At 50.6% G+C, this 13,628-nt stretch overlaps 1 protein-coding gene across 1 annotated transcript; it reads left to right on the forward strand.

The window, feature by feature from the left end:
* The first annotated feature begins 1,853 nt into the window (after window positions 1-1,853).
* Window positions 1,854-13,210, forward strand: MYBPHL (myosin binding protein H like). The gene is given in 10 exon segments (XM_089918604.1): window positions 1,854-1,989; window positions 1,992-2,096; window positions 2,703-2,705; window positions 10,186-10,310; window positions 10,864-11,059; window positions 11,270-11,356; window positions 11,359-11,405; window positions 11,544-11,703; window positions 11,805-11,941; window positions 12,274-13,210. Coding segments are annotated over 10 exon segments (1,158 nt in total). The 5' UTR covers window positions 1,854-1,961; the 3' UTR covers window positions 12,544-13,210.
* Window positions 13,211-13,628: the final 418 nt, after the last annotated feature.

The following is a 13,628-nucleotide window of genomic DNA, read 5'->3' on the forward strand; positions in this document are numbered from 1 at the left end:
AGTGTTCTAAGACTTCCTGCAACAGAATCAGTAGGTTGTTTTTTTAAAATGCATATCCCACCTAGACCTATTAAATTAGCCTTTCCAATGGATAAGACCCTAGGAGTCTGCCTTTTTTATTTGATTCTTCAGTTGCAACAAGGAGCTAAGACCAAAAGCCTGGGCCAATCTCCTCATCAAAGCATGAATTAAGTGGGGTATAAGAGGGCGTGTTTGGAGTCCCCTGGTGTACTGTCTGGACTCGTAAGGGCTTTGGCTGGGTCAGACGAGAGAAATAGGTCAAAGAGGCCTTTACACAAATCCTGACATGACACGGCGCAGCCTCTCACCACCAGCCCGAGGTCAAGCTCCACAGTCACCCTCTTCAGTCATCCAAGCTCCTGATAAACAGCTTCCTGGGCACCAGCTGTGTCTACAGGTTGTCCTAGCCCTCAGTCCCTATACAGGTTGCAAAGATGAGTTCTGGGCTTCTGTCCCACACTCCAAGATAGTAACAGGCTCCCAGGATCCTAATGACCGCCCCCAGTTTGAGGGCTAAAGGGGAGAAATGAGTAAGGTGCTCATTCATTCAACCATACTCATTTGTTTCCATAAAAAATAAAGGAGAGGAGGGGAAGGGGGGAATGTGGGAACTCTACTTTCCACTCAACTTTGCTGTGAACCTAAAACTGCTCTTTAAGTCTACTTAAAGAAAAAAAAAAAAATATATATATATATATATATATGTATATATATATATTCACAGAGGGGATGCCAGCTTCTGGAGATGAGAAAGTAGAGTATAATAGGAAACCAGATTGATTGGATGGAGTGCATGGAACATATAAATGATGGTCTGGTGAGCCTAGAAATCACATAGGACCGTTAGTATGTAACACCTACTGTGCTCTGGCCACTTTCATATACTTTTACCATTTTATCTTCAACACAATTGTGGCATCATCATCCCTTGTTTCATGGACCAGGGACCTGAGGTTCAGAGTAAGTGATTTTCCCAGGGTCACCTAGCAAATGAGTGAGTAGTAGAGCCCAGAGTCACACTCAAGTCCTCTAACCTTATGCTCCTGGCTCTCCCCTCCATCACTGCTGCCTCTCACTTAATTTGTACTTTATCTCATAGGCAAGGGAGCTTTGAAAGGGACAAGTGCTGACCCAACCTAAAAATAGCTTACATCTATCGAGCACTTAGTCGGCTACACTCTGCTAAGCACTTTACCCAGATTACCCCTTTGAATCCTCACAGCAACCCTATGGCTGTTATCTCCACTTCACAGATGAGGAAACAGACCTGAGAGAGACCGTGATGTGTGGTTACAAGTCACACAGCCAATCGGTGATGGAGCCAAAGTGAGCCGGGGGGGGGGGGGGGGGTGTGGCTCCAGGGTGCAGACCCTGCCCTGCACTGCCACAGGGGGAGTGGAGAGGATGGGGCCGCCCCCATAAAGGCCGAGCTGGCGAGACTTTACAACTCAGCGAATGTGGGAGCAGAGAGGGAGAGACCACCTAAAGGTGTGCCTGTGAATCAGCTAATCCTGGGGCCCCTTCCTTGGACCTGGACACCCTTGGATGAGCTGGAGGTCAGGAGCCGAGATGTCACCCAATCCTCCTGCCAGAAGCCAGAGGCCCCATTCGGATGGTCTGGGTGGGGAGGGGCTGTTTGAAGCTCAAGCGCTCTCCTCCCTCTCTGGTGCTGTAAGAGAGGTGTCGGTTCTCTTTCCCAAGATAACAGGACTACCGGGTCCTCCTCCTTCAGCTCTTCTGGGCTGCAGTCTGCTCCCCGCTCTTCCCCTAGCCCCTGCTTCAGCCGTCTGGGAGTAGCTGGGTGGGAACAGGCCAGCCCTGTTACATAACCCTGTGGCTGGGAGCCTGGGGAGGCCGGGCTGGAGAGCAGGTGCTCAGCCCCTCCCTCGCCACCAACAGTGAAAATCTTCCTCTGGAGCCCAGCCTTGGGGTGGCCCAGCATGGAGGCAGCCACAGCTCTGGAGGTGGGCTTGGATCCACGCCGAAGGTGAAAGAAGCCGATGCTGACGGAGCCCAGGCTTCACCTCGGTGGGGGGCCGTCAGCCCCATTCCCCAGCTCCTGCCCCCCACAGAAGGTGATCCATGGGGATGGGGAGTGAGCGGTGGGAGTTGGGAGGATGCGCCACCGCCCTGACTGCACCTCCATAGGTTTTGCGGATCTAAATGGTTTCATGGGATTGGTACTTAGGATGGGGGAGCATCCACTGGAGCCCCCACCCCCTTCCTTGGTGGATTCTAGCTTGCTGCTCAAATGTCTCTGCTGGGTCTTTGCTTTTTACCCGAAAAGTCAGTGAATGATGTTTGTGGCAATTTACAGTGACTAATAATGATAGGTTTTTATTTTTACCTTTAAAATATGTCTGTCACAGGGACCTGATATACCAACGCCAGTCAGGAAGGGAATGAGGGGTGAGATGGTGTCCATCTGGATTTGGAGAAGAAAGAAACAAAAAGCTTAGAGCCACCGGGAGGCTAAGTGGTGAACAGTATGTGACGCTCCGCCTCGCCCTTGGTAGAGCCGTGGGTCCTCCACCTACCCCAACATCTCCACTGGCTCCCACGGGAAACCCTAGCCTCTTTGAGCCTGAGCTCCACGGAAGGAGAGACCGTCCGGAAGAAGAATTTGGCTCCCTCTCTGTGGTCTCTGTGAGCCTCTCAGCATAAAGGCATTTTTGAACCAGGAGGTGGTGGGTGCCCCTTCCAGCCCCAGAGTTCCCTGCCAGCAGCCCTGCTGCCCACCCCCCAGACTGCCCCTGGCTGAGGCCTTTGTAGCTAACAGCTCTGTGACATTTGCCCTGGGTGGCTCCCACTGCACCTGGCTCAGCCGACAGAAGTGGAAGACGGGAGCCTGGCTCTTCCCCTCTCCTGCGAGGTAATCGGCGGAAGCAACTACAGGGGCTGCACGAAACATTTAAGACAGTTCCCTGCGCAAAGTCCCCACTTCTGGCCCCTTGGAGTCTTGAGTGCAGAGGATGCAAAGACCACAAACGAGACACCGTGGAATCCCTGGGTAAGGAGAGGTAGGAAAAGAAGACAGCATCTAGACTCAATTCCCAGGGCCACCTCCAGCAGCTCCGTGACCTTGGCCAAGTCAATTGACTGCTCAGTTTCAATTTCCTCTCTGTAAAATGGTGAGTAATAGTATCGACCTGGTAAGGTAGTCGAAAGGATTGCTGAGATAATCCAGAGTGCCTTGGAAGAGGCCAAACAAAGATATGAATAGATAATAAATTATTTCCAAGTCAGGGATAAAGACTGAATTCTCCCTGCAAATAGGGTTGTGGAGGGAAATTTTGCTGCCTCTTATCATCCTGATGGAAGATGCTGGGTCTTCAGAAGCTATTTGTATGTCAGAGGCAGAGAGCCGACCGAGCTTGCCCCACTGAAAAACAGGTAAAGAGAGCAGAAGTTATTGGGAACATACTAGGCTGGAATGGTCTTGAGGCAGAAAATCAGTTTCTTCCCCAAAAGGCCCAGGGAATAAGTCACAGGCAGAGGGAGAATGAGAGCCAGGACTGCTGACTCTCTGACCCCTGGTCTCCACAAAACCCTGGGGGAGGGTGGTCATCCCTCCCACACTCCTCCCTCCTGACGGCCCCTGGCCACAGCCCCCAAGTGTGGCCTGAAGGGCCCTGATCTTGTGTGTGGCCTCAGGGCCACCAGCACCCAGCGACTCAACCCACCTACATGCCAGAGGTCACTAGCAGCAAGGACTCCTTGTGACATTGTGCAAAGTGTTTGCATCTGTTATCCGGTTGGGAAAAGAAGACATGAGTTCAAACCCTAGCTCTGTCCTGTGACCCAAGGCAAGTCAATCCACCCCTCTGGGCTTCTATTTTCTCATCTGTAAATTGAGAGGTTGAACTAAATCAGAGTTCTTAACCCTTTGGTGGATATGGATCCCTAGGAAAATCTGATGAAAGCTGTGGATTCTTGCTCCAAGAAAAATACTCAACAAAGTTCAGGGAGTTCATAGCATCACTGAAGCCTAGCCAGAGGTCTTCAGGGGGGTTGCTATGGTGCTGGACTAGATGGCCCCCAAGTTCCCTGTGAGCACCAAGGACTTTTCCTTCCTCTTAACGCCTCCTCTTCCTTATGGGGAGCTCTATGGGACATAGAAGGGCACAGTGGCTAGCATGTGAGTACACATGAAATAGAGCAGGCGTCAAAATGTTTGTGACATTAAAATGAACTGCAACTGGCCGACACTGAGCTTTTAGTCAAGAAAGACTGCTCCATGGCTAAAGAAGCAGAAGTAGGTGTTTGGCATTGGGAAACCATCCTCTGTCACTCTCAGCACTGCACAGAGGCACTGTGTCCTGGAGGCAACGCTGGGCAGGGGCCAGAGGAGAGCTTTCGAAAGAGTGAGAGATATGGGACAGACTGCACCCTGACACGGAGAAGACGGGACTCTGAGACCCAGTAGGAGGGCCCGTCTGCTGATCTCAGCTCGATTGCTTCCAACTGACCCTGTGTCCTCTTTCAGTCTGGACTGTTCTGTGTCTTCCAGGCTTGGGAAGCTGAATCCCTAGCCTTGAAGTGACCATCCTTCCTTCCTCCCTCCCACCCTCCCACTGTCCCTTCTTATCCTCTTTCTTCCTTCTAAAAATATTTACTTTGTGTCTATTATGTGCCAGGCACTGTTACAAAAATGCACAAAATAGGCAAAAATAACTTCCCTTGTGGAGATTACATTCTATGTAAGGAGATAGATAATAAATAGGCAAATAAAATATATAAAATATCAGAAAGTGATAACTGCTATGCTGAAAAGTAAAGCAGAGAAAGAGGAGGGTATAAAGTGCTGGGGTGGGAAGTGTACTTGCTGTTTCAAGCAGGATATTCAGTGAAAGTCTTGTTAAAAAGGTCATCTGAGCAGCGACTTAAAGGAGGCCAGAGAACAATGCATGCAGATATTGAGAGTGAAGGTTTTCCACAGACAGAACAGTAAGTGCAAAGGCCCTGAGGCAGGAGTGTGCATTATGGATTGGGGCCACTGTGGCTGTAGCAGAGTGAGGGAGAGAATAGCAGGTTTGGGGTCAAAGAGGTGGCAGGACCATTGTGAACACTGGTTCAACCCTGAGACAGATGGGCAGCCAACGCAGGGTTTTAGGTGAGATCTGGCATGATCAGGTGTAGGTTTTAAGACTTTTCTGGCTGCTGAGTTAAGAATAGGCTATAGGCAGGCTTTAGACACTAGCAAGATTGTCAACTGAGAATAAGGATTCAGGAGAAGGTATGGAAGTTTTAGAAGAGGGTGTACAACAGTCACCCAGGAGAACAGGAGATTGAGTGAATTAGGGAAGTCTGGCAGATCTGCCAGGGTCCATTTGGAGGCAATGGCCATCAATTTAAAGTCAGCATAGTTTTGTAATATTTTTCCCCAGTCGTGTTTGGCTGTGTGGATGCAGACACTTGAGGGGGTGTATTTAACTGGGGCTGGGTATTGCTAGGAAGTGGTAAAGGATTAGGGCTTTGAGTGGGTAGGCAAGGGAGTGAGTCTAACGATGACCATGGAATCTAATTTGGGTGGGAAAGAAAGTGATAACATGGAGGGGTGATAGAGAGTGAAGGGGTGGGAAGATAATGGATCAGAGGTCTCAGTGGGCTGAAGGATCACTGCTGGCGGAGATTTAGAGGGAGGGAGCTGAAGGGATAGAGACTGTTCATTAGGTTATGCGACCTCAGAATTTAAGGCTCAAATACAATAGATGTTTATTCCTTACTAGCAAAACAACTAAAAGCAAGCGTTCCTACTCAGCAGATAGTTCTCCAGCACTAATTCAGGGACCCGGGCCTCTTCCATCTTGTGGCTCCGCCATGCCTTAGGGCCCCGTGATCACCTGCATGCAGCTAGCAGATGGGAAACAGAAAACTCATTCATTAAAAGCCTCGACTCAGAAGTGATTCTCATCACTTCCACTCACATTTCACTGGCAAGAACTAGTCTCACTGTCATACAGCAAGTGGGGCAGCTCCTTCTCAGAGATCCCTATACTATGGAAGAGATAACATGTACAGATTGTTGTGAGCAATTAGCCATCCCTGTCATGGAGGTGGTGCTGAGGGAGCGGGACGCTTGAAATTCAGATTCTATAGTGGCTATAGTTATTGGTCTAGACAATGACCAAAGGAACCACGGGCTGAAGCAGGGGAGGACAAACTCATTGGAGGAGTGGCAGGCAAGGCTGGGAGCGGCCCTGCAGGGACTGGAAGTCTGGGTGTTGAAATGAGCAGGAATCATGACTGGAGAAATGTTGGAGAAAGTGACACTGAGCCAGGGCTACCGTCATCAGCATGAGGGGGAGACTGCCACAAGGGGAGAGGGTGATGGAGTCTTTTCCTCAGAGAAGTATTGCCTATTTCTATGTCCTTTTATTTTTTCTGATCTCGGTTTCATGGCCTTCAAGGAAGTGACACTCTTGTCCTTCACAAGGTTTTTAGGTTTATTTTTTTGAAGTCACCACATTTCTTTCCCACCACACTCCTCCAGACAAGTTTCTGATAAGGTCAAGTCCACACCCTATGCATCTGCTAATGTTTCTGTAAGAAATGCTGGTATTTTTTGGATCCCTGGAAATCTCTGGGGTTTTTTGGGAGCCATAGCTTGCCTTGTGCATTTGCCCTCTTTTGGTAACCGTTCACTCACACAGGCCTGTGCATGTGTGTGCACACATGCACACGAACTCACAGTCTTGCACACTCACACACGCACACACTCCTCCACTCTTTCAATGTGTCTATCTTGTTCCTTCATTCTCCGGGCCATAATTAATACCATCAATCTGAACTACACAGTCCTTAGGGAATCGCTGGCAGAAAGTCTTTAGCCATGTGAAACCAAGTTATGAGAGGATGGGAACAATTATTTCCCATGAGCAGAGAATAAGGAAATGGGCATAAACCTCAGCAGGATGAAATTCGGTAGAATTAGGAAGGATTTTCTCATCAAGAGAAGTCGAGATCTCTGGACTTTAAGAAGTTTCCTCTCCACTCCTTTTTAAGACAGTGCTCTGTCTGAGAGAAATTCAGTGCTGAGAGCAGCACAGCTCAGAAGCCGAGGGCTCTCAAAGGACTTATCAAAACGTCTTTTACCTGAGACTCTATGAAGGGAGAAAATCTCATAGACAAACTGCAGCTGTCTCAGACCTGGTCTTAGAAACCCGAGGTTCTGCTTTAGGGCTGTAGCCTTTGGTTCACATCCCTTCTGGCATATGAGGAGGAGAAAGACCTTGGGCGTCAGGGAAAGCCATGTTTCTCCAAGGTCAGTACAATTAACACCTCGCTTGACTGTGGATGTGTGAAAAGAGATGTCCCAGATGAGCCCTCCTATTAACACTCTTAGCAAGGGGTCAGATTGCTCTTGTTTGCTGGGCAGATTCAAGGCCTGGGGTGCGCTGGGGAAGAGCTTGCTGCAGCCCAGGCACCTGGAGCTGTCACACACTGTCACCTCCCATAGTTTGTCAGCGGCTTTAGCCTTAAGCCCATCCTCTGCCCTCCCACTGGGGCTGGGAGACTGCTGAGAGCAGAATCCTCGCCTACTAGTCCTCAGACTTAGAACATTCTAAATAGTAACTTAAGTTTGTCCCCTACTGATTCACCATCTTGTCAGGGAATCCCACTTCTAAGCAAAGAACTGGCCCGGGAGCCCTCCAGGGAGGAAGAATCCACCATCTTGGCTGTCAGCCTTTCTCCTCTGTCTCTACCCCCTGCTGGCATCCCCTCTGGATCTCAGGGCCATTCTGCTTATCCTCCTCCTAATTCCCCCATCTTAGCTTACGTTCCACATAAACTTATTTCTTTCATTTTTCTCCTTAGTTCAAGTGAAACAATGCTAACCTTTTCCAAGATACTTTTCTAGGAAAGACTAAGTGGGAACAAATACTATATACTTCAGCATGCACCTACCTATGGAAGCCCCCTTCCTACCTGAGGTGTAAGCAGAGCAGGGCTCAACTGGCACCTCTTCCAGGCGTGACAGCCTGGGTTCCTTTCCTCACATCAGCCTTTTTAATCCTTGAGTGTGGCCCCCTGCCTTCCCTTCTTGGCCTCTTCCCTCCAGGGGCAAGATCACTGCAGGAGCCCTGACTGTGGTGCCCAGTCCCAGGTGGACACTGAAGGGCAGGTAAGTGGACAGATATGCTGTCATGCTCAGAGAACAGGTCCTTCAGACACACGTTCCTAGATGGTGCCAGCACGACTTCACAACCGGCTGTGAGGTCAACAGCAAAGCTGTCTCTCTCTCCCAGCCCTCTCCTTCCAGTCTTCTCCTTGCTCTGGGTGCTCACCAAGGTCCTTCCTAACTCAGAGGTTCTGTAGGCAGCGCAAGGGACAGCAGAGCCGGCTTCTCCCCAGCCCTCTCCCCGGCAAGCGTGAAGGGTTAGGTCCTCACTCAGCAGTGGGGAACCAAGCCCAACAAGATGAGGTTTTGACCCTCCTTTTCAATTGCCGCCCTCTTTTTGCAGAAAACCCTGAAGTCATATCAGCCTGTTCTCAACTCCTTGGTCGCTTGCCAAGATGGCCACAGGAAAGGAACACATCACACAACACTTCTTCTGTTCTTCATGCCCCGCCTCCACCCAAACTGCCAAAGTCGAACAGAGGGCAGCCGAGCAGGGTCATTCAGCTGCCTGGGCTCCGAGCTGAGTCCTTGCTGAGGCCTCAGGCCCTGGGCTGTACGGGCAGGACAGCGCTTAGAGCACTGGAGGCCCTGCACCACACAGTTCCCACTTCTGTCAGGGTAGAGGGGTGAGGCGCAGCCTAAGACAGCACAACCCAGGTTAAAACGTAAGCCACAGGGTGAAAAAGGAAACTAGGCAAATAAAATGGACAGCACTGAATATTTCTGTCTATCTTCATCCACAAAGCCCAAGTTATCTCAAGATGCTAATCAGGGCGGACTACGGAAGTTCCTGGTCTCTAAACAACGATCTACAAACTGAGGTGTAGGAAGAGCTTTGTAGACCCTTCGTTTATTTTATTTTCAATTTCACCATTCAAATTCTGCATTATGTAATGTACATTTTAAACAGTTCAATTTGTAAGTAAACATACACACATTGGGGTGAATGTTCAGGGATGTATTTACAGGGAAATGTGTGTTATCAAAAAGTTTGGAATCTGCTATCAAGCTGTTTGCCACAGTTGTGTGCTGGGGTGGAGTTCTTCCAACTGATAGGAATGAAGGAGCGGGGAGGCTGGGGAGTTGGTGGGGACTGAGACTGTCACACTCCCTGTAAGACTACAGCAGCGGGGGACTGTCTCTGCCTGAGAAAGGAGGAAGCAGTAGCACCAGAAGTCTGGAAAATGGAGTAGATTTCAGCTAGGAGCCGAAAGGAACCCAGGTGGGATGTTTGCACTTCCTCAGCCAAGGCTGCCGGAGGCATCCTGAGAGGAACTTACACCTGGTCATTCCCCAAACTTACTCTCAGCACTTTCCTGAGCATCTCCTGTCTTCATCCTGGAAGCCAATAAACATAATCTAATCTCTCTTCTCACTGGAACATGCCTGGAAGATCAAGGGGGAGTAAGCAGTGGACCTAATCTTTCCCAGATTCTGACTGTACAAAGTGATCCTCCACAGACTGGAAGACACTGTGCAGGCCCCTGAACAGGGCAGCCCTGCAGAGAAGGGACCAGACGCCAGCTCCCTCTGCAGTGACATCAGTGCTGTCCTGGTGGGGCCAGGGTGTTGACTCTGCCTGCAGAATATAAAGCTTTCTCCTCGGGGTCTGGCACCAAACTGGGGAGCGGGGCGGACACTTGGGGGTCAGGATTGACATTGAAAGTGGCCTTGAAAAAAGGAGTGTTGTTGAGGACAAATGTAGAAAAGGAGTGGAAAGACAGACCACTCGGACTGGACTGGTCTGTGCATAAACAAAAAAGAAATCTCAGTTGATGAAAAGTCGATGGTGGAGAGTTACCAATTAAAAGAAGTAGGTGTCAGGCTCGTGCTTCAGTGCTCTTTCTGCTGAGACTCTCTCTACAGGATCCCACAGCTGGTTGCTTATCCCTAAATCCCGGTGAGACAATGGGAGCTACCTTCCCATTCCCCGAGAGAGGGCTTAATTTGCTGAGTGTTGCCTGGGTCACCTGGCCATGGAGCACAGCTAGATGCAGCATCCACGTCTACTTCCTCTAAACTCTCCTCTTCCCCCCAGGGAGGCTCACCACCCCGTTCTCTATCTTTCCATCCCTCAGAGCACCCCAAGATCTGGCTACCTCAGGCCCAGAGGCAGACCTACGTCCAGGAGGTTGGAGACACTCTGAATCTACTAATCCCGTTCCAGGTGATCATGACAGCCCCACGTTGGGTCCATGACTGGAGCCAGGCCAGGGTTTTGATTTGGAAACAAAACACAAGAGTCCTGCTAGCAGTGGGACAGTCGTCCTAGCCTTGAATGGAAGGGGCATGTCACCAAGTGTGAGGCCAAACAGCCCTTCCATCAGCACTCCTGCGGGGTGTTGGGGTCAGGTCAGTTTGGGCATGCCCAGGTGATGATGTAAGGCTAATCCATGCCCTTCAGTCAGCAGGGGTCTGGGAGCTCTCAGTTTGGAGGGCTCTCAGGAGTTTGGGCAGCTAATTTTAGTCCCAGCTGCCCTGAGTGTCCATGACCTAGACTCTCAGAGGCGGGGAGACTCAAAGCCATCCCCCTTTCCCATGATCCTGAGGCTGTTGCTGAGAGATGGAAGTCCCCTGGGACAGTCCACCAACCTCTCACTCAAGGAATTTGCAGCTGCGAGTCAAGTCACCACGTGGACCTGGTGGATCTGACCCCTGTTGCAGCCGGGAGGGGCAAAAGGCCTCTCGGGGCAGCTCACAGCCTTCTCCCCATTTCTCAGGGCAAACCCCAACCTCAAGCCATGCGCACGCATGACGGCTGTGCCTTGGACGCCAGTCATGTGAGCATGCGGAATGGGGAGCGGGACTCCAACCTCTTCATCCGAGAGGCCCAGTGTGCTGACTTGGGTCACTACCAGCTCCATGTGCAGCTGGGCGGGCTGGAGGCCACCGCCACCACTGACACCCTGGTGATCGGTACAGTGGGGGGAATGGGAGACGACGTGGTCCTTGGGGGCTCCCACCCCAGCCTGAAGAGGAATCAGCACAGAGAGCCGGGGAAGCGGGGCTGTGGGACGCAGTGGTGGGTGAAGGGAGGGGTGGCTGAGCAGAAGCGGAGGGGCCCCTCCTGGTAATGTCCTGGCGTGTGAGGCGTGCCATGCCCGCTGCCATGCTTGGCCCTTTCAGAGAGGCCAGGCTCTCCTCAGAGTATCAAGTTGGTGGATGTCTGGGGCTCCAGCGCTACCCTGGAGTGGACTCTGCCCCAAGACACGGGAACGCACTCCTGGGATATGCGGTGCAAAAGGCTGACACCAAATCTGGGGTGAGGCCCAGCTGGGATGGAGGGAGGGAGGAACAGCACATTCTGGAATGGGACTCTGGTAGTTCCACGCAGTAGGCTGGGGTGGAGTGAGTTGCCAAAACAGGGGTCTCATTCCACGCATCTTCCGGGGCCCCACAGCTGTGGCTCACGGTGCTGGAGCGCTATCACCGCGCCAGCCGCACAGTCTCCGACCTCATCGTCGGCAACTCCTATGCATTTCGAGTCTTTGCTGAGAACCAGTGTGGGCTCAGCCAGACAGCCTCTGTCACTGCCGACCCGGCCCACATCCAGAAAGCAGGTAAAGCACTGAGACTTGGAGCTGGGAAGAGTTAAGGAGAAAGAGTTGAAGACGGATGGGGCTCTCAGGCACTACAGCAAGGCCCTTCTTGGTCCCCTCAGCTACTGTTTACAAGACCAAGGGGTTTGTCCAGTGAGATGTCTCAGAAGCCCCGAAGTTCACCCAGCCTCTGGCAGACTGCACTACAGTCATTGGCTGTGACACCCAGCTCTTCTGCTGCATCCATGCCTCCCCCAAGGTGAGCAAGGAGGTCTGTGGGTGGCTGTGCTGCTTTCTGCTTCTGCTCTAACCTTAGCTGTGTCGAAGAACATTCTAACCAAAACATTTGCTCCCGTCACCATCATCTGCCTGTTCCACAGCACATTAGGAACACTCAGGGCACTGGTGTCCAAGACAGGCTGGTGTGGACAATGTTTCCAGTTTTGCTTTTAGTGTTTGTTCCTCATATATGAAGATGTCACTTAATGACCTGCTGGCAATTGGGCACGAGATTCAAAGCTGTCTCTCTGTCAGGGGGGCTGGAGTCCTGTTGGCTGCTCCTAACTCACCCCCCTCATCTTTATCTTCCAGCCAAAGATCATCTGGCTAAAGAACAAGATGGATATCCAAGGCAACCCCAAATACAGAGCCCTCACTCACCTGGGAATCTGCTCCCTAGAAATCCACAAGCCTGGCCCCTTTGACGGGGGCATCTACACCTGCAAGGCCATTAACCCCCTGGGGGAGGCGTCAGTAGACTGTCGGGTGGATGTGAAAGGTAAGGGCAGAACTCGCACCTTAGGGTGCAATCACCTCCTCTCTCCACAGGTGGGAAAGTCGAGGGCAGAGACACAAGCCTAGATGGAGAAGGGCTCGGGTTGCTTCCCCTTCAGGCCTTCTCATCACTGTCATCATCAGGATGTATTTTAGGAGCCATTTTTATCATCCACTCCTCATTTCTCTCCATTATAATTCTGTAATATAGGAAGAATCACTATTTCCACTCTGCAAAGGAGAAACCTAAAGCACAGGGAGGTGATTGATCAGTTTACCTGTGATTTCCAGTGCTGGTTAATTGAGGAGTTGGCACTATGGTGGATAAGAGGCCAAGTCTGCTGGACCTTACCCAGATCGTTTTTCATTAAACTATACAATCTGACTCAATCCAGGAAAGCTGTAGCTTTTTATTGGGCTTTTAAACAAACCAGAGGACTTTCGTCTCTAGTTGGTTAAATGGGAATATTGCACATCCTCTCTACCGCTTTTAAAGTATTCATTCATTTATCCATTCCTGTCCCCTTGCTCAGATTGCCATCATTGCATTTAGAATATTGTTTTATAATTATCTATTTACTGATCTGTTTCCCCATAAACTGTGAGCACTGTGAGGGCAGGGACCATCTTATTCACCTTGTCCCCCAGTGTCCAGCCCAGTTTCTGGTACACAGTGGGCACTTTCTGAGCATGTGCAGCATGACTCCGGAATGAATGGGCCATTACATGTCCTATTCTTCCCTCCGCATAGCCTCCTAATTAGCACCATGGACTCCCCCCAAACCTGGAAGTATATCCCTTCTCCATGCTCTGAAAGGTTTCCCAGAGATTGCTGAGATGTTAAAACGGAGAGATGTCAACACAGAGAGATGTCTGAATTTTGCAGCTCCTAATTGAGGCACGCTAAGCAGACATGGGCAACTCTGAGGAAGGTAAGGAGAGGTACAGGGGATCTGAATGGAGTATTTCATGTTTATGGCTAGTGTTGCTGAGTCTGAGACAGATATATATTCCTGAGCCTTTCAACCATACACTCACTGGCAACCACTTTTCTTTTAACCACTTTTTTTCTTGTAAGTGAATACTATCATCCCTGTGGAGGGAATTTACCATAGATGAGGTCTACTTTTGTCACATCCTCTATGTATCTGTACTCCTCAAGTTGATGACAG

Source organism: Delphinapterus leucas, chromosome 1, assembly GCF_059928025.1.
Source record: "Delphinapterus leucas isolate spDelLeu-1000000601 "Yukka" chromosome 1, BTC_Dleu_Yukka2, whole genome shotgun sequence".
In the NCBI taxonomy this organism is placed as follows: Eukaryota; Metazoa; Chordata; class Mammalia; order Artiodactyla; family Monodontidae; genus Delphinapterus; species Delphinapterus leucas.